The 25319-nt window shown below is 47.8% G+C and overlaps 1 protein-coding gene across 1 annotated transcript in view; it reads left to right on the forward strand.

Moving 5' to 3' along the window:
• EEF2K (eukaryotic elongation factor 2 kinase) overlaps window positions 1-25319 on the forward strand; it is an 84672-nt gene that overhangs the window by 25749 nt on the left and 33604 nt on the right. Inside the window, exons 3-7 of the mRNA XM_064362565.1 lie at window positions 15404-15504; window positions 17976-18036; window positions 19825-19862; window positions 20320-20491; window positions 24996-25145. Coding sequence (XP_064218635.1) covers window positions 15404-15504; window positions 17976-18036; window positions 19825-19862; window positions 20320-20491; window positions 24996-25145 — 522 coding nt within the window. The remainder of the gene's footprint in view (window positions 1-15403; window positions 15505-17975; window positions 18037-19824; window positions 19863-20319; window positions 20492-24995; window positions 25146-25319) is intronic.

Here is a 25319-nt window from a genome sequence, read left to right on the forward strand (position 1 = left end):
TGGAGTGCAGTGACATGATCATAGCTCATTGCTGCCTCGAACTCCTGAGCTCAAGCAGTCCTCTCACCCCAGCCTCCCAAGTAGCTAGGAGGACAAGTGCATGCCACCATACCCAGCTGATTTTTAAAAATTTTTTTTAATTTTTTTTTTTTTTTTGAGACTGGTTTTCTCCATGTTGGCCAGGCTGGTCTCGAACTCCAGACCTCAGGTGATCTGCCCACCTTGGCCTCCCAAAGTGCTGGGATTACAGGCATGAGCCACCGCTCCCGGCCTTTAAAATGTTTTTGTAGAGATGAAGTCTCAGTATGTTACCCAGGCTGGTCCAAAGACGATTCTATGTGATTTGACCTTTTTTTTTTCTGTGTTTTTTACTTTTTTTTATAGAGACAGGGTCTCATACTGTGTTTCTTAGGTTGGTCTTAAATTCCTGGGCTGAGATGATTATCCCACTTCAGCTTCCCTAAGTAGGATTATAGGTGTGAGCTACTGAGCCTGGCCATGATTTGACTCTAAACCAGTGCCTATTGTTACATATAGTATGTGTGTGTGAAAACCCATAAAAAGCCCTTGGCACAGTCCTGCTCCATAATAAAGTCAAGAAATGTTCGCAATTTTTATATATATAGTTAAGTAAAAAAGCAAGTTGAAATCTAGTGCAATCCTTTTTTTAGACGGAGTCTCGCTCTGTCACCAGGCTGGAGTGCAGTGGCATGATCTTGGCTCACTGCAACCTCCGCCTCCTGGGTTCAAGCAATTCTCCTGCCTCAGCCTCCTGAGTAGCTGGAACTACAGGCTCATGCCACCATGCCCAGCTAATTTTTGTATTTTTAGTAGATACGGGGTTTCATTATTTGGCCAGGATGGTCTCAATCTCTTGACCTTGTGATCCACCTGCCTTGGCCTCCCAAAGTGCTGGGATTACAGGTGTGAGCCACCGTGCCCGGCTGTATGATCCTGTTTTTGTTAAAAATATATATACACATATATGGGTATCTGCATAGCAAAAACCATTTGAAAGAGAAGTTTGCACCCAGTAGTTACTGGCAGTTCCCTCTAGGGGACAGGTCCTGTTAAGGGGGGACTTTGTATGTATTTTAAACATTTTAAACTTTTAAAGTACACATATGTATTATTTGTGTGGAGAAAAAGATGTTTTTAAGAGAAGAAAAATAAAGCAAAATAGCCAGGTAACTTCCTCTCTCTCAAATAAATTGATAAATAGCCCCATCTTAAAACTCATCACTTCTGGCTGGGCATGGTGGTTCACACCTATAATCTCACTTTGGGATTGTAGGCACTTTTCGGAGGCCAAGACAGGTGGATCACCTGAGATCAGGAGTTCAAGACCAGCCTGACCAACATGGAGAAACCCCGTCTCTACTAAAAAATACAAAAATTAGCTGGGTGTGGTGGCGCATGCCTGTAATCCCAGCTCCTCAGGTGGCTGAGACAGGAGAATCGCTTGAACCCGGGAGGCAGAGGTTGCAGTGAGCTGAGATCACACCACTGCACTCCAGCCTGGGCAACAAGAGCAAAACTCCGTCTCAAAAAAAACACAAACAAACAAAAAACCCAAAAAGTCATCGCTTAGGATGGGAGCATCTTGTAGGTCCCTCTGGGACCCTTCTGGTCTCTGTTCAACCCCTCCACCCAAACACATCTGGAAGCTCTTGGAATGGGCTTCCCTTTTTCATGCCCCTGCCTCATAAAACCTCTTTCAACTGATTTGGTCTCTCAAAATTACAGTTCTGCCTCCTTCAGAACCCAGTTTTTATTTTTATTTTTTAAATTTTAGAGACAGTGTCTTGCTGTGTTATCTAGGCTGGAGTACAGTGGTGTCATCATAGCTCACTGCAGCCTCTAACTCCTGGACTTGAGCGATCCTCCCACCTCAGCCTCCTGAGTAGCTGAGACCACAGGCATGCACCACCACACCTGGCTAACTTTTTAATTTTCTTTTTTTAAAGACAGGGTCTCATTACATTGCCCAGGCTTATCTTAAACTCCTGGCCTCAAGCAATCCTTCTGCCTGAGCTTCCCAAAGTGTTGGGATTACAGGCATCAACTACTGCACGCAGCCCAGAACCCAGACTGAAGACAACCTTTCCTGGCTTTCTCCTCTGCCCTGGGGCTCTTAGCAGACCTTTATGTGTGTGAGTCATTCTCTGTTTGAGTCAGCGCCTGACTGCAAGGCTAGGGCTGTGTCTGATGTGACTTCCATTCCCTTGGTCCAGCATACTAGAACTTGGTAAAATGTCTGACTGTGTGTGGATGGGAGTTGGCACTTTATTGCTCACTTTCTTTTTCTTTTTTTGAGATGGAGTCTCACTCTGTTGCCCAGGCTGGAGTGCAATGGTGTGATCTCATCTCACTGCAGCCTCCGCCTCCTGGGTTCAAGTGATTCTCCTGCCTCAGCCTATCCAGTATCTGGAACTACAGGCGTGGGCCACTATGCCCAGCTAATTTTTGTATTTTTAGTAGAGATGGGGTTTCACCATGTTAGCCAGGATGATCTCTATCTCTTGACCTGGTGATCCATCTGCCTTGGCCTCCCAAAGTGCTGGGATTACAGGTGTGAGCCACCGCGCCCGGCCTCATTGCCCACTTTGTAGGTTATGGAAAGCAGGCTCTGCTGGGTTAGTGTTGCCGGGGGTGGCTCTGGAGGGAGAGAATAGCTCAGTTTTCCAACCCTTGTTCCCTAGCACTCCGTAAACCTAAGTGTCTTTTTTAAACTTACTGTGAACTGGCAACCTGGATTCTTGAACCAAAATGACCTGCTGGCCTCGCTCCAAGGAACACACCCAGTAGGTACTGGGTGTGGATTGCAAAACATCAGGTTGTGTCACTGTCGAGCCCAGCCTTCTGCCCAGGCTGTCCTGGAGATGTGACAGAACCATTCAGGGGGCCGCCCTCTCCATAGAATATCAGGCAGTCATCCAAAGATGGTTATAGAGTTTATGATAACGTGGGAAAGTGCCTCTGCTCCAGAGTTAAATCTAAAGAGAATACAGCATGATTATAACTCTGCGAAACTCGCACGTACACACACAGCCAAGGCCTGAGGGGAAGCACATCACCAGGCCAGCAGGGATTGCCTTTGGATGGGATTAGCGGGGACTGTGTTCCTTTTCTCTTTCTCTGTCATTTCTACATTTTCTAGAATAAGCATAGGGAGCAAATACATGTTTTAAATTTTTTATTAATGTGGAAATTTTTATTTATTTATTTATTTGAGACAGAGTCTCGCTCTGTTGCCCAGGCTAGAGTGCAGTGGTGTGATCTCAGCTCACTGCAACCTCCACCTCCCGGGTTCAAGTGATTCTCCTGCCTCAGCCTCCATAAAAAAATTAGCCAGCATGGTGGTGGGTGCCTGTAGTCCCAGCTACTCAGGAAGCTAAGGCCTCCTGACCTTATGATCCTCCCGCCTCTGCCTCCCAAAATGCTGGGATTACAGACGAGAGCCATCGAGCCTGGCCAGGAAATTTTATTTTTAAAATTTTTCAGCTGGGTGTGGCAGCTCACGCCTATAATCCCAGCACTTTGGGAGGCCGAGGTGGGTAGATCACCTGAGGTCACAAGTTCGAGACCAGCCTGGCCAACATGGTGAAACCCCGTCTCTACTAAAAATACCAAAAAAACTTAGCCAAGCATGGTGGCATGCACTTGTAATCCCAGCTACTCCGGAGGCTAAGGCAGAGGATCACTTGAACCCGGGAGGCAGAGGTTGCAGTGAAAGACTGCACCACTGCACTCCAGGCTGGGTAACAGAGCAAGACCCTCTCCTCTGCCCACACTCAAAAATATTTTCCTGATCTGAGACTGTCTCAGAGATCATTCCACATCATAGATCACCTTTTTAAAAAAATTTCTTGAGATAGGGTTTCTGCCTGTTGCCCAGGCAGAAGTGCAGTGATGTGATCATAGCTCACTGCATTGAAATCCTGGGCTCAAGTGATCCTCCCACCTCAGCCTCCCGAGTAGCTGAGACCACAGGTGTGTGCCACCGTGCCTGGCCTGTTGTTGGTAATTTAATGTCTAAATATCATTTCATTGTTGGAAGCACTGTAATAAATGTAGCCAGCCCCTGCTTGTAAGGTATGTGGGTTATTTCCAGTCTTGTTCAGCCACAAACAGCGCTTCCTTGTGCATGTGTCTTTGCACCTATGCATGGGTGTGCCCACGAGAGGACCCCCAAGAGGTAGACTGGCTGGGCAAAAGGTTTGTGTGTTTAAACTGGGATAGGTGTTGTCGGTTGCTCCTCAAAGAGGTGACACCATCGTGTGTGCCCCCCATCGTGGGTGGATACACTTGCTTCCCATGCCCTTGTTTGGCCAACTTTGGTGACTACACTCATACTTGTAACCCACTGAGGGAGGCTCTGACAGTGTGATCAAAGAATAATGATTGCCTTGAGAGGCCGAGGCAGGCGAATCACCTGAGGTCAGGAGTTCAAGACCAGCCTGACCAATATGGTGAAACCCTATCTCTACTAAAAATATAAAAGTTAGCCAGGCATGGTGGCGTGCAACTGTAATCCCAGCTACTCGGGAGGCTGAGGCAGGAGAATCGTTTGAACCCAGGAGCCGAGGTTGCAGTGAGCCGAGATCACACCACTGCACTCCAGCCTGGGCGACAGAGCAAGACTCCATCTCAAAAAATAAAAAAAGTTAGCAGCTGTTTTGAAATATAATTCACATGCCATACAATTTACCCATTTAAAATGTACTATTCAGAGGCTTTGGGTATATTCCTAAAATTATGCATCTATAATCACAACCACTTTTAGAACATTTTACACAAAAAAATAAATTCTATACCTCTTAGCCATCACCCTCTATAATATCCACACCCCACCCAGCCCCAGGCAACTGCCAGCCTACTTTGTCTCTCTGGACTTGCCTTTTCTGGACATTTTACATAAATAGAATCATACAACATGTGGCCTTTTATGTCTGGCTTCTTTCACTAAGCATAATGTTTGTTTTGTTTTGTTTTTTTGAGACAGAGTCTTGCTCTGTTGCCCAGGCTGAAGTGCAGTGGCACGATTGTGGCTCACCGAAACCTCGGCCCCGGGGTTCAAGCAATTCTCCTGCCTCAGCCTCCCAAGTGGCTGGGATTACAGGCAACATGGTTAAACCCCATCTCTATTAAAAATACAAAAAATTAGCCAGGCATGGTGGCGCGCACCTATAATCCCAGTTACCAGGGAGACTGAGGTACAAGAATTGCTTGAACCCGGGAGGCGAAGGTTGCAGTGAACTGAGATTGCACCACTGCACTCCAGCCTGGGAGACAGAGTGAGACTCTCTCAAAAAAAGAAAAAAAAAAAAAGAAAACAAAGTGCAGATATTTTGCTATTAAGGTCTTAGTGTATATTTCAGACTTTATTCTATTTCACTTTAAATATACACAAATAAATATGGACTTTTTGTTGCTATTGTGGGATCATGCTACATATGTCTTTAGTAACCAGCTTTTTTTCGGCAAACAACAAATCATCATGTCTTTTCAGATCAGTAAATATGGATCTGGCATCTTGATGGCTCTGTCAGCCCATTGTATGGCTGACACAGGTTAAGCATTGCCTCTTGTGGGTTACTTTGGCAGTTTCCAGTTTGTGGTTTTTGTTTTGTTTTGTTTTTGAAACCAGTCTCACTCTGTCGCCCAGGCTGGAGTGCAGTGGCACCGTCTCAGCTCACTGCAACCTCTGCCTCCTGGGTTCAAGCAATTCTCTTGCCTCAGCCTCCCAAGTACCTGGGATTACGGGCACACACCACCACACTGGGCTGATTTTTGTATTTTTGGCAGAGATGAGGTTTTACCATGTTGACCAGGACTGTCTTGATCTCTTGACCTCATGATCCGCCCCCTTGGCCTCCCAAAGTGCTGGGATTACAGGCATGAGCCACTGCGTCTGGCCAGTTTGTTTTTTAAGAGATAGGGTCTCATGCTGTTGCCCGGGCTGGAGTGCAGTGGCACAATCACTGTAGCCTTGACCTCCTGAGCTCAAGTGATCCTCCCACCCTAGCTTCCGGAGTAGTTGGGACTAAAGGCATGTGCCACCACGCCTGGCTAATTTTTGCATTTTTTCATAGAGACGGGGTCTTGCTATGCTGCCTAGGCTGGTCTGGAACTCCAAGTGTCAAGTGATCCTCTGGCCTTGGCCCCCCAGTTTGCTGGGATCACAGGCATGACCACTGTGCCTGGTTTCCAGGTTTTTGCTGCTATATTCCATGCCGGGTTCCACTGATAATTGTACCAAACCTCTGCGTGCATGTGGCATAGACTGTGGTCACCACACACCACTGTTTCCCTGTTCCTGTCCTAGAGCCTCGCCTTGTTCCCCCACCTCTTCCTGCTTCTTTTATTCCAGCCCTTGACTTTGGTAAAGCCCGTTACTGCTCTTCAGGAGGGGAGAGTAGTTGGGCTGTCTCTGAGTTATATTTCTTTTCTTTTCTTTTTTTTTTTTCTCTCAACTACCAGGTTTAGGTGATCCTTCCACCTCTGCCTCCCGAGTAGCTGTGACTACAGGCGCACCGCACCATGCCTGGCTAATTTTTTGTATTTATAGTAGAGGCGGGGTTTCATCACGTTGCCTAGACTTCTGAGCCGTATTTAATAAAGTCTACAGAAGTGATGATGGGGAAAAACATGATTTTATAGCATTCACGAAGTGACTGTAACAGGTGATGTTTCCAGAAGAAGGCCTGGGTGAGTCACTGGATGTGTCGTCATGTGAGATCCAGAGAACTTTATTACTGTGATAATGGCAATAATAACAGTAATATAAAAATGTCAGCAATGGTGGTAGCACCCTGTGTGCCAAAACATTTGCAAACACATTGCTGGCACTCCACCCTCACTCCCGGCTTACTCCAGGAAGTATATTATTATTACTACAATTATTATTTCCATCTCCCTTTCCTGGTATACAATTATTATTTCATTTTTATTTATTTTTATTTTGTAGTCTCAGACTTTGAAGAACCACAGCCTTTCTATTCTATAGCCAGGGTTATATTTTCCTTTTTTATGAAATATCCACAGACCTCTGTTTTGTTTTTTTGAGACAGAGTCTTGCTCTCTTGCCCAGGCTATAGTGCAGTGGTACAATCTCAGCTCACTGCAACCTCTACCTTCTGGGTTCAAGCAATTCTCGTGCCTCAGCCTCCCAAGTAGCTGGCGCTCGGGCACACACCACCACACCCAGCTAATTTTTGTATTTTTAGTAGAGAGAAGATTTCACCATGTTGGCCAGACTGGTCTCAAACCCCTGGCCTCAAGTGCTCCGCCTGCCTCGACCTCCCAAAGTGCTGGAATTACAGGCATGAGCCACTGCACCCAGCCCATAGCCCTCTGTGCTATCTAAGAATAATTAGCCTACTCAACAACTGAGTTCTAGAATCCTTAGAACTAGAGGATATTAGAGCTGGCATGGCCTTAAGAATCATCTAACCTGGCCAGGTGCAGTGGCTCATGTCTGTAATCTCAGCACTTTGGGAGGCCAAGACAGGTGGATCACTTGAGCCCAGGAGTCTGAGACCAGCCTGGGCAACATGGCGAAACCCCATCTCTACAAAAATACAAAAAAGTAGCCACGCATGGTGGCATGTACCTGGAGGCCCAGCTATCCAGGAGGCTGAGCTGGAGGTCCAGGTTTCAGTGAGCCTTGATTGCACTACTGCACTCTAGACTGGGTGACAGAGTGAAACCCTGTCTCAAGAAAAAAAAAAAAAAAAAAAAAAAACATCTAACCCAGTGATTTTGTTTCTTTGATTTACACATGCAATACCTAAATGCATTCTCATTGTAAAAAGAATGCAAACAACATAGATAAACTGAGGTCTTCTCGAGCAACTTCTTATCCTTTTCTATTCCCAGAGATAAGCATTAGATTAGTTTCATGTAAATTACTTTTCAGACCTCTTTTTATGCATTTGCATATAAATATATATTTGTGTGTATGTCTACAGACACACACATCCTTGGAAAATCCATAGTATTGATGTGTGGGTTTCCTCCACCTGTAAGTGGTATCATAGCATTTGTATTGTTCTGTAACTTGCTTTTTTTCCCCCAAACAATAGGTCTTAGAAATTGCCCAATCTGGGTGCGGTGGCTCATGCCTGTAATCTCAACACTTTGGGAAGCCAAGGCGGGCGGATCAGGAGTTCAAGACTAGCCTGACCAATATTGAAACCCCATCTTGACTAAAAATACAAAAATTAGCCAGGTGTGGTGGCATGCACCGGTAATCCCAGCTACTCTAGCAGCTGAGACAGAATTGCTTAAACTCGGGAGACAGAGGTTGCAGTGAGCCAGGATCACACCACTGCACTCCAACCTGGATGACAGAGCAAGAACACATTTCAAAAGAAAAGAAAAGAAATCACCCATGTTAACATCTTGTTTTGAGTATACCAAGTGTATGTAATCATCCCCCTACAGATTGGTGGTTTGTTCATACTGCCTGATCATTATAGCATAAGTGCTGACCTTGAGGCCAGGAGTTCGAGACCACTCTGGATAACATAGTGAGACCTTCATCTCTACACACAATTTTTAAAAATTAGCTGGGTGTGGTGTGCACACCCATAGTCCTAGCTACCTGGGAGGTTGAGGTGAGAGGATTGCTTCAGCCCAGGAGTTGGAGGCTTCATGAGCTGTGATCCCACCACTGCACTTCAGCCTGGGCAACAGAGTAATACCTGGTCTCAAAAAAAATTTTTCAAAAGCACCATGGACATCCTTGGACCAGCTTACCTGGGCACACCTGGGTAGGTGATAGGAATGGTCGGAAGTCCATGCAGAAGATGGTTCATAGCCACTGCCAGGTGACTCTTAAAGGTGGTAGTACCTGCCTTCATTCCTCTCCTGATGGTAACATATTACTGGCTATTTCCAGCTCCAACAGGGGTCACCCGAATGAGCACTGCTACCCCAGTAAGCCACTGTTTTTGGTGGGAGTGTGTCAACCCTGGTTGCAGGGGCCACAAAAAATGTAGACCACCAGCAGCTAAAACCTTCTTTATCCTTGTTTGTAAACAAGGAAATAGAGGTTCCCACAGCCAGTCAGTGGTGGGCTGGACATAGAGTCAGGGACGTGAATGTTAGTACAGGACTTTTTATACTGTGCTTATTTAAAAAAAAGAAAGTCAGTTGCATTAATCCCACCTGTTGCCAGTAAGGTTTGGCATGCCTCCGTTCTGGGTTTGGAAAAAGTAATTTGACTCTCTGAAGTACCACTCCCTCTAATTCTGCAGTACTTTCCTCCTGGACTGTTTTGTGCTTGGTGCCACAGCATCCAGCCAGGAGGTAATTTCTGTTGCTAATCTTTATTGAATGGGGACAGCCCCTGTCAGTGGCTTAGGGAGTGGCAGAGTCATTTGAGAGAGACACTGTCAGAAAGCTGTGTGTCTCAGGCAGAACAGGGTACCTGTACAGACGTGCTTGGAAGGGCGGCCTGCTGACTTCTCAGCACTGCAGGCTCCCCTGAGAGGTTGAGGTTTAATGCTGTCCCTGCTATTTGCAGCAGCTGGAATATGAACTGAGACTGTGGTGCTTTAAGGTACAGAGATTGGGCTGGGCGTGGTGGCTCATGCCTGTAATCCCAGCGGCAGGAGGATCACTTGAGTCCAGAAGTTCAAGAACAGCCTGGGTAATATATCAAGACCCTGTCTGTACAGAAATGTAAAAAATTAGCCAGGCATGGTGACACGTGTCTGTCATGCCAGCTACTTGGCAAGCTGAAGCAGGAGGATCACTTGAGCCCAGGAGTTTGAGGCTGCAGTGAGCTGTGATCACACCACTTACTCCAGCCTGGGTGACAGAGCAAGAACTTGTCTCTTTAACAAAAAAGTATAGCGGCTGGAAGTGGTGGCTGACACCTGTAATCCTATCTCTTTGGGAGACCCAGATGGTCGGGCGGATCATGAGGTCAAGAGATCGAGACCATCCTGGCCAACATGGCGAAACCCCCTCTCTACTAAAAATACAAATTAGCTGGGCGTGGTGGTGCGCTCCTGTAGTCCCAGCTACTCAGGAGACTGAGTCAGGAGAATTGCTTGAACCCAGGAGGCGGAGATTGCAGTGAGCCAAGATCACACCACTGTACTCCAGTCTGGCAACAAAGCAAGACTCCATCTCAAAAAGAAAAAAAGTACAGGGACTGAAACTCAGAAAAATGTTTTAGATATACACGTATGTGCTGTGGAGTTATTTACAACAGGTAACAATCAGTGACAAGCTTGAAGTCTAACATTGGAGAGCAATGGTGAATAGTTTAGTCAATAACAATAAAGTTATACAGTAGATTATTATGTAACTATCAAAGCAGAATGCAAAAACTTGTAAATTTTACAGTTATCTGATGTACTGTCTGTGCTAAAAAAATTTTAGTTATTTGTTTGCTGCTTTTTGGAGTAATTAGATGGAGGATAAATTTTGGTGGAGAACTCAGTCATTTCTAGATTTTAAATGTAATCCAGCAGTTACATTTCCAAAAAAAAAATATGTCCTACTAAGATCTTCCACGCACACAAAGATTTGGATAGGAAGATGTTCACTTCAGCACTGTTTGTACTAGGAAATGTTGGAGAGAATCCAAATATTATTCAACTAGAAGTTAGACAAATAACTTAAGGTACATTTATATAATTGTATATCTGGCAGTTCTGGAAATGAAATGAGGTCACTCAGAGCACATATGACATGGAAAGATGTCCCAGATCTTGCATTAAGAAGAAAAAAGTCAGATGTACAACAGAATGTGTGGTGTGGTCCAATTGCTCTTTCTTTTTCTTTTCTTTTTTTTTTTTTTTTGAGACAGAGTCTCATTCTGTCACCCAGGCTGGAGTGCAGTGGCATGATCTTGGCTCACTTTAACCTCCACCTCCTGGGTTCAAGCAATTCTCCTGCCTCAACCTCCCAAGTAGCTGGGATTACAGGTACCCGCCACTACACCCAGCTGATTTTTGTATTTTTAGTAGAGACAGGGTTTCACCACATTGGCCAGGCTGGTATCAAACTCCTGACCTTATGATCCGCCCACCTTGGACTTCCAAAGTGCTAGGATTACAAGTATGAGCCACCGAGCCTGGCCCCATTTGCTCTTAAATATGTGTTTGTGTTCACAGAGGCATAGGAAAAAAAACTGCAGAATGTCTATATCAACGGTCAGCTGTGGTTTTCAGAGGAAGTGGATTAGGGAGGACTTCTGCTTTCTTATTCAGAGTTCTGTAGTACTTATAGTTTTTATGTGATACAGATCATACTTTGGAATCAGAAAAAGTATTAAGATCACTAAATAAAGCACAGAGTCCCATTGACCCACTCTCCTGGAAGGAGGTAAATATTATTTTACCGTATGATACCAATCAATTAAAAAATGCATGCAGGCTGGGTTCACTCCTGTAATCCTAGCACTTTAGGAGGCCGAGGTGGACAGAGCACCTGAGGTCAAGAGTTCAAGACTAGCTTGGACCACATGGTGAAACCCCATCTCTACTAAAAATACAAAAATTAGCCAGGTGTGGTGGCTCACCCCTGTAAACCCAGCTACTCAGGAGGCTGAGGCAGGAGAATCACTTGAATCCAGGAGGTTGCAGTGAGCCGAGATCACGCCACTGCACTCCAGCCTCGGTGACAGAGGGAGATTCTGTCTCAAAAAAAAAAAACCAGCATATGGAGATCTGGAAAAGAATTAGTCCAAGGCATTGACTATTGCTCCAGTGGACAACATTTGGTGGATTTGACTTTTGTCTTCTGTATTTTCCAATTTTTAAATTAAGCCTAAATTAGCTACCAAAATAGTAGAAATGAATTATAGGCTTTATTTTTTGAACTTTGCAGAGGTAAAAAAGCCCCAGCAGGTTAGGTGCTGCAGCTCACATCTGTAATCTTAGTGCCTTGAGAGACTAAGACAGGAGGATCACTTAAGGCCAGGAGTTCGAGACCAACCTGGGCACAAACATAGTGCAACCCCCATCTCTGAAAAGTTAAAAATAAAAAAATTAGCTGAGCATGGTGGCACACAACTGTAGTCCCAGCTACTAGGGAGGCTGAGTCAGGAGGAATAATTGAGCCCAGGAGTTTTGAGGCTGCAGAGAGCTATGATCACACCACTGCCACGTAGCCTGGACAACAGAGACCTTGACCCTATTTAAAAAGCAAAATAAAAAGCCCCCAAAACAAAAGAAAGGCCCAGAGAGAGTGAGAGGCCTTTGTGTGTGGGCTGTGTGTGTGTATTAGAAGGCCCAGCTCCCCAGCCTGAGCTGCTTCTATTTTAAGCAGGACCCAGTGAGGGGCTCAGGCTGGGGATGAGGTGCAGCCCTTTTTGGGCTGAGTCCATGGGAAGCTGGACTCTTTTTTTTTTTTATTTTTTTGAGACAGAGTCTCTTTTTCTCACCCAGGCTGGAGTGCAGTGGCCCAATCTCAGCTCACTGCAACCTCCACCTTCCAGGTTCAAGCGATTCTCCTGCCTCAGCCTCCAAGTAGCTGGAATTACAGGCATGCACCCAACTGGCTGGCTTTCTTTCTTTCTTTTCTTTCTTTCTTGTAGAGACGGGGTTTCACCACGTTTGCCAGGCTGGTCTTGATCTCCTAACCTCAGGTGATCCACCCACCTCAGCCTCCCAAAGTGCTAGGATTATAGGTGTGAGCCACCACACCTGGCTACTCTCAATAGGTTTTGATAGATTTGGGAGGTCTTCTGAATCCCAGCAATGTGTGTCTGTTAGGAAAAAAAAAAAAGGGAGGTCTTTTGGGTCATCACAATGATGTGGGGGCACTGTTGGCACAGAGTTAGGGAAGGCCAAGATGCTAGCAACCCTGAAACAGGGCTGTTCTGCACGATGAATTTTCCTGCATGGGGTCTCCCTCTGTCACCAAGGCTGAAGTGCGGTGGCATGTTGTCGGCTCACTGCAACTTCCACCTCCTAGAGGTGATTCTTTTCCCTCAGCCTCTCAAGTAGCTGGGATTACAAGCATATGCCACCATGTCCAGGTAATTTCTGTATTTTTAGTAGAAACGGGGTTTCACCATGTTGGCCAGGCTGGTCTCGAACTCCTGACCTCAGGTGATCAGCCCGCCTCGACCTCCCAAGGTGCTGGGATTACAGGTGTGAGCCACTGCGCCCGGCCAAAGTGCAGCCATTTATTCATTTATTTATTTATTTATTTGAGGCGAAGTCTCACTCTGTTGCTCAGGCTGGAGTGCAGTGGTGTAATCTCGGCTCACTGCAACCTTCACCTCCCAGGTTCAAGCAATTCTCCTGCCTCAGCTTCCTGAGTAGCTGGGATTACAGGCATGTACCACCATGCCTGGCTAACTTTTTTATTTTTTAATAGAAATGAGATTTCACCAGGTTGGTCAGGCTGGTCTTGAACTCCCGACCTTTTGATCCACGTGCCTCAGCCTCCCAAAGTGCTGGGATGACAGGCTTGAGTCACCGCCCGGCCCAAGTGCAGCCTTTTAAATTGATATAACTAAAATGTGTTTTAACCACTCTGCACAGATGAACTCCTGGACTGAATTCGGTTTTGCCTGATCACAGTGGTGCTTTTTGTACATATATGCTTGCACACTCCTCTCCTCTCCTGGGCACAAGTGATCCTCCTGCCTCAGCCTCCCAAAGTGTTGAGATTACATGTGTGAGCCACTGTACTTGGCCCATGTTCGCATTTCTATGTGATTGGTTCCTCTCCTCTCCTCTCCCCTCCCCTCTCTCTGTCTCTCTGTCTCTCTGTCTCTCTGTCTCTCTCTCTCTCTATCTCTCTCTCTCTCTTTCTTTTTTTGAGACAGGGCCTCATTGTGTCATCCAGGCTAGAGTGCAGTGGCAAACATTTTTTAAAAATTTTCTATCCAGATGATATTTCACTATGTTGTCCAGCTGGTCTCAGACTCCTGGGCACAAGTGATCCCCCTGCCTCGGCCTCCCAAAGTGTTGAGATTACACGTGTGAACCACCGAACCTGGCCTGTGTTCGCATTTCTATGTGATTGGTTGCTAGAAGTAGAACCGGATCTATATCTACTGGGTCAGAATTAAAGAATGCATTTTTTTTTCAGTTTTCAGCATTGCTATACTGCCTTTCAGAAAGTTGTTTTGTTTTGTTTTGTTTTTGAGATGGAGTCTCACTCTTGTCCCCCAGGCTAGAGTGCAGAGGTGCCATCTCCACTCACTGCAACCTCTGCCTCCTGGATTCAAGCGATTCTCCTGCCTCAGCCTCCTGAGTAGCTGGAATTATAGGTGTCTGCCACCACACCTGGCTAATTTTTATAATTTTTTAGGAGAGATGGGATTTCACCATGCTGGCCAGGATGATCTCTAACTTCTGACCTCAGGTGATCCACCTGCCTCGGCCTCCCAAAATGGTGGGATTACAGGTGTGAGCCACCACGCCCCGCCTAGAAAAGTTTTATACCCCCTGATGGTGTGTGAGGATATCCCTGATATCCAGGCCAGCACTTGCTAAAATGTTTCATCTCATTTAAACAATTGCCAACCTACTGTAATCCCAGCACTTTGGGAGGCTGAGATGGATTGATCACTTGAGGTCAGAAGTTCAACACCAGCCTGGCCAACACAGTGAAACCCCATCTCTACCAAAAAGTACAAAAATTAGCCAGGTATGGTGGTGTGTGCCTGTAGTTCCAGCTACTCAGAAGGCTGAGGTGGGAGAATCTCTTGAATCTGGGAGGCAGAGGTTGCAGTGAGCCAAAATTGCACCACTGCACTCCAGCCTGGGCGGCAGAGAGACACCCTGTCTCAAAAAAAAAAAAAAAAGAGGCTGGGTATGGTGGCTTGTGCCTGTAATTTCAGCACTTTGGGAGGCAAGACAGGTGGGTCACTTGAGGTCAGGAGTTCAAGACCAGCCAACATGGTAAAACCCTTTCTCTACCAAAAAAAAAAATGCAAAAAGTAGCCAGGAATCTCAGCTACTTGGGAGACTGAGGCATGAGAATCGCTTGAACCCGGGAGGTGGAGGTTGCAGTGAGTCAAGATCACACCACTGCTCTCTAGCCTGGGTGACAGAATGAGACTCTGTTTATATACTTGTGTGTGTCTGTGTGTGTGTGTGTCTGTGTGTGTGTGTGTGTGTGAAATGATGAAACGTTTGCCAGCCTGAATGGGAGAATGGTATCTTATTTTCATTTTCAACTCTTTGATTCCAAGTGTTGTGTAGTTAAGATGTGCCATTTCTGCCCACGGGGAGGCTGTGCCCATGAGCACAGATAGGCTTTCTTGGGGACTGGGTTCTTGATAGGCTACTAGACAGGAGTCTCTCTGTCCTGATACTGTCTGCCTCTCCAGAGGAAATAACAGGGCAGGAGGAGGTTGCGCTGTCCCCAAAGCCCCTGACCTGGGCCAGATGTTCCTACCTTCCCGCTTTGCCTTCCACAGGAAGCCTGGAAGCACGCGATCGAGAAGGCCAAGCACATGCCGGACCCCTGGGCTGAGTTCCACCTCGAAGACGTTGCCACCGAACATGCTACGCGACACAGGTCAGCAGCTTGTCTGGGGTCTCAAGGAGTCCCAGGGGCTGTACATCCAGCGTCTGCTCCCAATCAGTGAGGCCTAAGTACTCTTGGGGGTCAGGAGAAGGGACTAATCATAAGAGCAGCTAATATTGGAGGGCTAATGTATGCTTAAGGCTCAGTGTGTTACCTCACTGAATCCTTCCTGTGGTTCTAACAATGTACCTATTAGACAGGCTAGACTGAGCTAGTTTTTCTAAACTGTTGCAAGTCTCTGGCCAGGTGTGGTGGCTCTCACCCATAATCCCAGCACTTTGGGAGGCTGAGGTGGGCAGATCACTTGAGGTCAGGAGTTCAAGACCAGCCTGGCCAACATGGCAAAACCCCATCTCTACTAAAAATACAAGAATTAGCCAGGCGTGGTGGCGGGTGCCTGTAATCCCAGCTACTCAGGAGGCTGAGGTAGGAGAATCACTTGAACCCAGGAAGCAGAGGTTTCAGTGAGCCGATATAGCGCTACTGCACTCCAGCCTGGGCATCAGAGTGAGTCTCCATCTCAAAAATAAAATTGTGGCAAATCTCTAACACATTTTCCGATATATTGATTGAAGAAAGTTCACTTATAAGCAGACCCACGCACTTCAAACCCATGTCATTCAAGCATCAGCTGTACTTGCTGGTGCCAAGTGTGCAGCTCTGAAGAGCTTTCCTCCCTCTGAGCCCAGAGGAGGTTAACCCGCCAAGCCTCTGCTTGTTTTTCCTGGTAGAGGCATCAGGCTCTGTTCTCACGAGGGCGGAGGTGTTCTGGAGTCTGCCCCAGCTGAGGGGTGGACCCAGGGAGGCCTCCAGCTAGAGCTAAGAACACCTCAGCCTGCAGGGAGGTTTCAGACTTTAGGGATCCATTGAGCCAAGGCACTTTCCACCAGGCAGACTTGTGTGTAGCCTGGCCAGGCCCAGGGGCTGATTTGCTGTGTGAAAGGAGAGATGGAAATGTTCCCAGAACCCTCTCCAAGCTCTCTCTGCCTGAGGTATGAACCAATCTGTGGAAAAAACAAACTTAATTTCACCTACTGTACTCCTATAACCCAGAATGCTTCTGTGAGCTTAAAATGTTTGGGGGTTTCTCCCTGCCCACAAGCGAGTAATCAAATCTGCAGTAGACACACCAGCAGATGTGCCTCTAATTCAGTCCCTCTAATTGAAGGAATTAGTGGAATTTCAAATTGGCTATCCTGATTTAATTCAATTCTTTTTTTTTTTTTTGAGACGAGTTTCACTCTTGTCACCCAGGCTAGAGTGCAATGGGGCTTTCTCGGCTCACCACAACCTCCACCTCCCAGGTTCAAGTGATTCTCCTGCCTCAGCCTCCCAAGTAGCTGAGATTACAGGCATGTACCACTACACCAGGCTAATTTTGTGGTTTTCTTAGTAGAGATGGGGTTTCTCCATGTTGATCAGGCTGGTCTCAAACTCCTGACCTCAGGTGATCAGCCCGCCTCAGCCTCCCAAAGTGCTGAGATTACAGGCTTGAGCCGCCGAGCACAGCCTGATTCAATTCAATTCTGACACCCATCTACAGGGAGATAGCATCACATCCCACAAGTTGAGGGCTCAGTCCTACAAGACTGTCCCCCACTTCCACTGCTGATCGCAAGCCCTAGGTGGTTTCACCTGTGTTTATGACCAGCTATAAATCAGGGTTCCCCTGACAGCAGCTCACAGAACTCAGGGAAACACTTACTACCATTTACTGGTTAATATAAAGGATCTTACAAGGAGTACAGAAGACTAGGCGTGGTGGCTCACACCTGTAATCCCAGCACTTTGGGAGGCCAAGGCAGGCGGATCACTTGAGGTCAGGAGTTTGAGACCAGCCTGGCCAAAATGCCAAAACCCCGTCTCTACTAAAAATACAAAATTAGCCGGGTGTGGTAGCACATGCCTGTAATCCCAGCTACTTGGGAGGCTGAGGCAGGAAAATCACCTGAACCCAGGAGGCGGAGGTTGCAGTGAGCCGAGATCATGCCATTGCACTCTAGCCTGGGCAACAAGAATAAAACTCCGTCTCAAAAAAAAAAGGATGTCATTTATTCAGTCATTTATCTACAATGTGTCTTTATTAAGCGTCCACACGCACCAGGTCCTGGGTGACTAAGACATGGGTCTGCTTTTGTGGGGTTACAGTCCAGTGGGGGCCCCAGATGTGGAACAAGCCAGCAAACAGCACAGCAATGAGTGCTGGGGATATGGAAATGGGGGACATGGTGGAGAGGGAACAGTGGGTTTGAGGAAAGGGACAAAGACCAGTGTTTTGAGACTTAGGAGAGAGAGACAGTGTCTACGACCCATCCTAGGAGGTTGGCTGGGCCGCAGGCCATGGTGGAGGGTGGGCTGGTTCTAAAACCAGTGGGGAGCCCAGAAGGGTCTTTGGCCTTTAGCCTATAAGGAACAGGACCATGTGACGGACGATGTGCCCTGGGGTGGGCGGGTCTCTGCAGGTACAACGCAGTCACCGGGGAATGGGTGGACGATGAAGTTCTGATCAAGATGGCGTCTCAGGTGAGCAGGGCCTTGAGCCCGGTGGGGACAGGGCTGAGCAGGGACTTTCTGTAGCTGACTTTGGTCTGTGTGCCCCTCCCTCCCACTCCCATTTTATTTAATTTTTGTAACTTTGGGGGATTCTTTGTTACTGTTGATTTATTGGTTGCAACCAGCATTTTATTTTTTAAGACAGGGTCTCACTCTATCGCCCAGGCTGGAGTGCAGTGACACAATCACAGCTCACTGCAGCCTTGACCTCCTAGGCTCAAGCCATCCTCCCGCCTTAGCCTCCCAAGTAGCTGCGACTACAAGTACATACCACCACGCCTGGCTATTTTTTGTAGAGACATGGGCTTCACTGTGTTGCCCAGGCTGGTCTCAAACGCCTGGGCTCAAATGATCCTCCTGCCTCCCCCTCCCAAAGTGCTGGGATTATAGGCGTGAGCCACTGTACCCAGCCACAACCAGCCTTTTGAAGAAAAAAAAAGATCAAAGACTAGAAAATAGGTATTTCCTGCATATTGAGAGTAAGGATTGCTTTGTGAAACTTTGTTTTAGTGTAATATACAATATACACACAAAAGTGTACAGCTTGGTGAGTTTTTACAAAATGAGCACACTGCCTTACCAGCGCCCATATCAGCAAACAAGGCAGCCAGCCTGCTCAAGCCCCTCTCGGTCACTCCTCCCATACCCCCAGGGTAAGCACCACTCTGAATTCTATCACCCTAAATTACTTTTGCCTATTTCTTAACTTCACATAAGTGGGGGCATACAACAGGTATTCTTTTTTTTTTTTTTTGAGACATAGTCTCACTCTGTCACCCAGGCTGGAGTGCAGTGGCACGATCTCGGCTCACCACAAGCTCCAGGTTCCGGCGATTCTCCTGTCTCAGCCTCCTGAGTAGCTGGGACTACAGGCATGAGCCACCAGGCCCGGCTAATTTTTTGTATTTTTAATAGAGACCATGTTAGCCAGGATGGTCTCGAACTCCTGACCTCGTGATCCGCCCACCTTGGCTTCCCAAAGTGCTGGGATTACAGGTGTGAGCCACTGTGCCCAGACAACAGGTATTCTTTTTTAGAAACAGGGTCTTGCTCTGCTGCCCAGGCTGGGGTGTAGTCATGCATGATCTTGGCTCCTGGGCTTGAACTCCTGGGCTTAAGCAGTTCTCCCACCTCAGCCTCCCGAGTAGCTGGGACTACAGGCATCACACCCAGTCAAGTTTTAAAATTTTTTTGTAGAAAGGAAGGTCTCGCTATGTTTTCCAGGCTGGTCTTGAACTCCTGGCCTCAAGCGATCCTCTCGCCTCGGCCTCCCCAAGTGCTGGGATTACAAACATAAGCCACTGCTCCTGGGTTCTTTTGGTCAACATTTTGCATTGGTTTTCATTGCTGTGTGGTATTTCATTGAAGGAATAGACCTAATTGATTTTTCCAGCATATTGTTGCTGGACACGTAAGTTGTCTCCACTGTTTTTCTCTTAGAGTCAGGGCTGTGAAAACATCCTCTGAGATGCACTGTCCCTCCCCTAGCATCCTGCCCCCGTGGGGTTTTTTCCTCAGCTGGGGTGGAGAAATGGAGGGGGTGTCCTTGTCATTCTGGCAGCCTCTAGCAACCTAGAGGCCTCTATGGCTTTGGTGCCGAGACATAGAAGGGAGAGCTCTGGGGGTTTCAGGATTCAGATTAGGCCCAGGGCACTCATTTGATGGGTGATGTGCAAAGGGAGCGCCTCCTGACATGGGACATGTCAAGAGTGGGTCATGGGGACTGATACTGATAACTCTCTGTGCGGTGTCTTTCAGCCCTTCGGCCGAGGAGCGATGAGGGAGTGCTTCCGGACGTAAGTGACTCTGCCTGGCTCTTGTGGTTCTCCCCAGAGTCTCCCCAGGCTCCTAAGAACTGAGGCATTGGGACATTTTCAGCCAAGGAATGGAGCCAGGAGCCTCTGCCTTCTTGTAGCCCAGGTTCCTCTCCATCTGATCTCCCTCAGGCCACATGTTGGCCTGGCTGGGAAGATGGGCTCAGGAAGAACCGGGAACACCCCACTCATCTCTGCCCTAGTGTTGGAGGTCAAGGGAAATGAGATGGGAGACCTTTAACAGTGACCTTTAATCACCCTATCCCAGCTCTTGAAAGGATGTAGAGGGGTGGGGAAGTCCTTCCTACCTCCTGCATTTTCTTCCTGCCGCCAGCCAGCCAACCAGGTCGGACAGGGTCTCACTGTCCTGAGGACCAGGGCTGTGTTCCTGGTGAATCCCAGAGTGCCCAGGTAGGCCCCCTGCTGCCTCTCCCCACAGGAAGAAGCTCTCCAACTTCCTGCACGCCCAGCAGTGGAAGGGAGCCTCCAACTATGTGGCGAAACGCTACATCGAGCCCGTGGACCGGGATGTGTACTTTGAGGACGTGCGTCTGCAGATGGAGGCCAAGCTCTGGGGGGAGGAATATAATCGGCACAAGCCCCCCAAGCAGGTATGTGGCCCTGCTGCCTGCCCCCTTTCCATGCCAGGGCAGCTGGGCACAGTGTCTGGGAAAGAGGACCATGTTTCACCTTCCTTTTTTTTCTTTTTTTTTTTTGAGATGAAGTCTCACTCTGTCTCCCACCAAGGCTGGAGTGCAGTGGTGCGACTGCAGCCTCACCTCCCGGGTTCAAATGATTCTCCTGCCTTAGCTACCCAAGTAGCTGGGATTATAGGTGCCTGCCACCATGCCTGGCTAATTTTTGTATTTTTAGTAGAGACAGAGTTTCACCATATTGGCCAGGCTGGTCTCGACCTCCTGACTTCAAGTGATCTGCCTGACTCGGCCTCCCAAAGGGCTGGGATTACAGATGTGAGCCACCATGCCCGGTCTCTTTCACCTTCTTAATAGTAGCTAATAACAACCACCATTTACTGAGCGTGATGAACCACATCGTTTATTTTATTTATTTATTTGTTTTTTTGAGACAGGATCTTTCTTGGTTGCCCAGCCCAGAGTGCAGTGGCATGATTACAGCTCACTGCAGCCTCAACTTTCCGGGCCCAAACAATCCTTCCAGCTCAGCCTCCTGAGTGGCTGGGACTACAGGGGCACACCACCATGCCCAGCTGATTTTTATATTTTCTGTAGAGACAGGGTTTTGCCGTGTTGCCCAGGCTGGTCTCCAACTCTTGGCCTCAAGCAGGAGCCCACCTTGGCCTCCCAAACGGTTGGGATTACAGGCATGAGCCATTGTACCTGTCTCAGGTCATTTATTCCTAAAAGCAGAGCTCTGAGGTTGGAATGTTTTTATCCTCAATTACAGATGAGATCTATTAGTCAGGATTTTTGTTTGCAAACAACAGAAACCCACTCAAACTGCTTAATCCAAAAAGGGAATTAGTTGTCTTACATATCTGAAAAATAATGCTGGCCACACAGGCATGGCTGGACTCAGGATTAAACTGAGGTTGTCAGAATCTTCCCCATCTCTGGCCTGGGTGTTCTTCTGGGTTGGCATCATTCTCAGGCAGACTCTGCATTTGTGGTAGCACTTTGGCCCCAGCAGGCCCAAGGTCTTTTTGGAATGACCACTATTTCCCCAGAAGTTCTAATAAAAGTCTCAGAGCTGGGTTTCATTGGCTCTGATTAGGTCAGATGCCTAATGCTGAGCCAATCACAGTGGCCAAGGGGTGGGTATATGCAGAGTAGGCACACCCAAGCCACATGCCTGCCCTTAGAGCTAGGAATGTAGGTGTTTCACCCAGATCACAGGGACCAAGACTGGAAAAGGAGAGACTCCCAAGAAAAAGCAGAAGAAAAGAGCTGGGAATGTGTATTAGTCCATTTTCTCATTGCTGATAAAGACATACCCTTCATGTGATTCAGGTCTCAGCTCCTGTGCCACCCTGTCTCAGACCACCCGCAAGAAGCGGTGCCTCCACCCGTCACCTCTGCCACGTCATTCTGATTTTTGTTTTCTGTTCTTTGGAGCAGATAGTTAATATCCATTTAGTTAATATTTTGGGTGCTTCTCTCCCCTGAAGGCAGAGATTTTATTTTTTCTTGTTCACTGCTGTCTCCTAGCACCTAGGTGTCCAGTAAAGAATAATATGGTAGGCCAGATGCAGTGGCTCATGCCTGTAATCCCAGCACTTTGGGAGGCTGAGGTGGGCAGATCACCTGAGGTCAGGGGTTCAAGACCAGCCTGGCCAACATGATGAAACCCCGTCTCTACTAAAAATAAAAAATTAGCCGGGTGTGGTGGTGTGCACCTGTAATTTTAGCTACTCAGGAGGCTGGGGCAGGACAATCACTTGAACCAGGGAGGCAAAGGCTGCAGTGAGCCAAGACTGTGCCACTGCACTCCAGCCTGGGTGACAGAGCAAGACTCCTTCCCAAAAGAGTAATAATAATAATAATATTGGGGTCGACTTAAGGGAAAGAGAGGGGTGTGGTTGTTTGAGGAGGTGCTGGCTGTCTGCTGTGGCTGTGCCACTGCCCCTCGCTCAGGGAGCCCTCTGGCTGAGCAGGTGGCCATGCTGTAGATTTTCTTGTAGGGATGGAACCAGCCTTTGGGGCGGAACCCTCTGAGAACTGCCCCTTCCTGCCTTCCCCTCAGGCTGGTTCTCAGAACCAACTGAGGCCTCATTTGGAGCAAGTTCTCTGCTCTCAGATCCGGACCACTTCGGCCTCTGCAGCTGCTGTCTGCCTGTCTGGTGACCCACTCTCCCTGGATGGTCATTTCCTTGGGAAACCTGGGACCTGATCCTCCCCAGAGGTGGCATTGAGGGGACATGGGGGCCAAGGGTGAGTCCTTATGTAACAGGGCAAGAGATACAAGCTAGAGCCCTTAATCTCTCCTACTCTACAAGCCATATGCACTATTTGTAGATTTTCTTCTGTGTACAAAATTAAACATAGACTTCGTTAAAAAAAAAAAAATTCAGCAAGGAATGTCAGAGTTCCCTATAATTTCCCATTGCAGCGAGAGAACTGCTGTTTAGAGGTTGCTTTATATTTCTCTAGAATTGTGGCTCCTGATGAAAATAAAATGAGTGGTCAGGCGCAGTGGCTTATGTCTGTAATCCCAGCACTTTGGGAGGCCAGGCGGCCAGATCACTTGAGGTCAGGAGTTCGAGACCAGCCTGGCCAGCATGGTGAAACCCTGTGTCTACTAAAAATATAAAAATTAGTTGGGCATGGTGACAGGTGCCTGTAGTCCCAGCTACTCAAGAGGCTGTGGCAGAGGTGAACCCAGAAGGCGGAGGTTGCAGTGAGCCAAGATTGCGCCACTGCACTCCAGCCTGGGCAATAACAGTGAGACTCTGTCTCAAAAAAATAAAATAAAATATAAAATAAAGCAAAAGCAAACATTGCTTGGCTCCTTTTTGCATCAACAAATTTAATTCACAGGCTGAGTCTGAGACCCTCTTTCTGCAGGTGAGGAAACTGAGGCACAGAGAGGTGAAATTCAGAAATGTTCCCAAATTCACAGTATTACTGTAAGGCATAGTCTAAGTTGTTTAGCAAACAGACCCACAAATATGTGCAGACATGAAATAGTTTCTATCTCACTTGTGTGGAGGTCCTGCATTGGTGGGTGGCTTGGGGTAGGCTGGTGCGTCATCTCCTTGAAGCCATCTAGAGACCTGGTTCCTTTGGTCTTGTTTCTCTGCCATCCCCTCAGGGGTTTGCCATGGACCACATGATCAGTTCTGGCTCCCAAGCAGAGTCCACCTTATAGGGCAGGCTGGAGTTACATCATTGCAATGCTCAGTTCCCATTGGCCAGGCACGGTCATGTGGTCACACTTAGCTGCAAGGGAGTCTTAACAATGTCATCCCTAGTGGGTGGCTATGGACCCTTTTAAAATTCAGTGATTTAGGGGCTGGGTGCAGTGGCTCACGCCTATAATCCCAGCACTTTGGGAGGCCAAGGTGGGCAGAACACAAGGTCAGGGGATCGAGACCATCCTGGCCAACTTGGTGAAATCCCATCTCTACTAAAATACAAAAAATTAGCCGGGCGAGGTGGTGCATACCTGTAGTCTCTACTCGGGAGGCTGAGGCAGGGGAATCGCTTGAACCCAGGAGGCAGAGATTGCAGTGAGCCAAGATTGCACCACTGCACTCCAGCCTGGCAACAGAGTGAGACTCTATCTCAAAAAAAAAAAAAAAAAAAAACTCATCTATCCAGGGTTTCATTCTAAAAGGAAAAGAGAGCTGAGTGCAGTGGCTGCATCCTGTGATCCTAATGCTCTGGGAGGATGCTGGAAGACAAGAGGATTGCTTAAGGCCAATTCAAGACCAGCCTAGGCAACATAGCGAGACCTCGTCTCTATAAAAATATTTAGATATGAGCCATGTGTAGTGACACACACTTGTAGTTCTAGCTCCTCGGGAGGCTGAGGTGGGAGGATCGCTTGAGCCCAGAAGTTTGAGGCTATGATGAGCCATGATTATGACACTGCACTCCAACCTGGGCAACAGAGTGAGACCCTGTCTCCAAAAAAAATTTTCTTTTTTAGAGATGGCATCTCACTCTGTTACCCAGGCTGAAGTACAGTGACATGATCTTGGCTCACTGCAACCTCTGCCTCCTGGATTCAAGTGACTCTCCTGCCTCAGCCTCCCGAATAGCTGGGACTACAGGCACATGCCACCACACCCAGCTAATTTTTGTATTTTTACTAGAGATGGGGTTTCACCATGTTGGCCAGGATGGTCTCACTCTCTTGACCTCGTGATCTGCCCACCTTGGCCTCCCAAAGTGCTAGAATTGCAGGCATGAGCCACTGCATCTGGCAATATATATATTTTAATTTAAAAAAAATGAAAAGAGGAGATCAGATTCTGGGCATCATCAGGAGCTCCTGCAGTGGAGAGCTAGTAAATGATGGAGCCAGGATCTGGGCCCGGGCAGGCCAGCTCCTCTCAGCACTCCCGCTGCCGCTTCTCAGAGGAGGTGCGCTGGGCCCTCCCGCCTGAGTCCACTCCCCCTCCCATCCCACCAGGTGGACATCATGCAGATGTGCATCCTCGAGCTGAAGGACAGACCGGGCCAGCCCCTCTTCCACCTGGAGCACTACATCGAGGGCAAGTACATCAAGTATAACTCCAACTCAGGCTTTGTCCGTGATGACAACATCCGCCTGACGCCACAGGTGAGGCCCCCGCTTGCCTCCACGCTCTGCCCACCCCAGCCCTTTGGGGTGGGATCCTGGTCAGGTTTAGCCCACAAAGAGGATGGTCCCTGTGGGCTTGGAGTCTCACCCTCAGAGGAGCCCCGTGAGCATTCTGACGGAGACTGTAACAGGACACCTGTCACCCCAAGACAG

Source organism: Aotus nancymaae, unplaced genomic scaffold, assembly GCF_030222135.1.
Source record: "Aotus nancymaae isolate 86718 unplaced genomic scaffold, 86718_ANA_hifiasm-v0.15.2.pri h1tg000049l, whole genome shotgun sequence".
Classification (NCBI taxonomy): Eukaryota; Metazoa; Chordata; class Mammalia; order Primates; family Aotidae; genus Aotus; species Aotus nancymaae.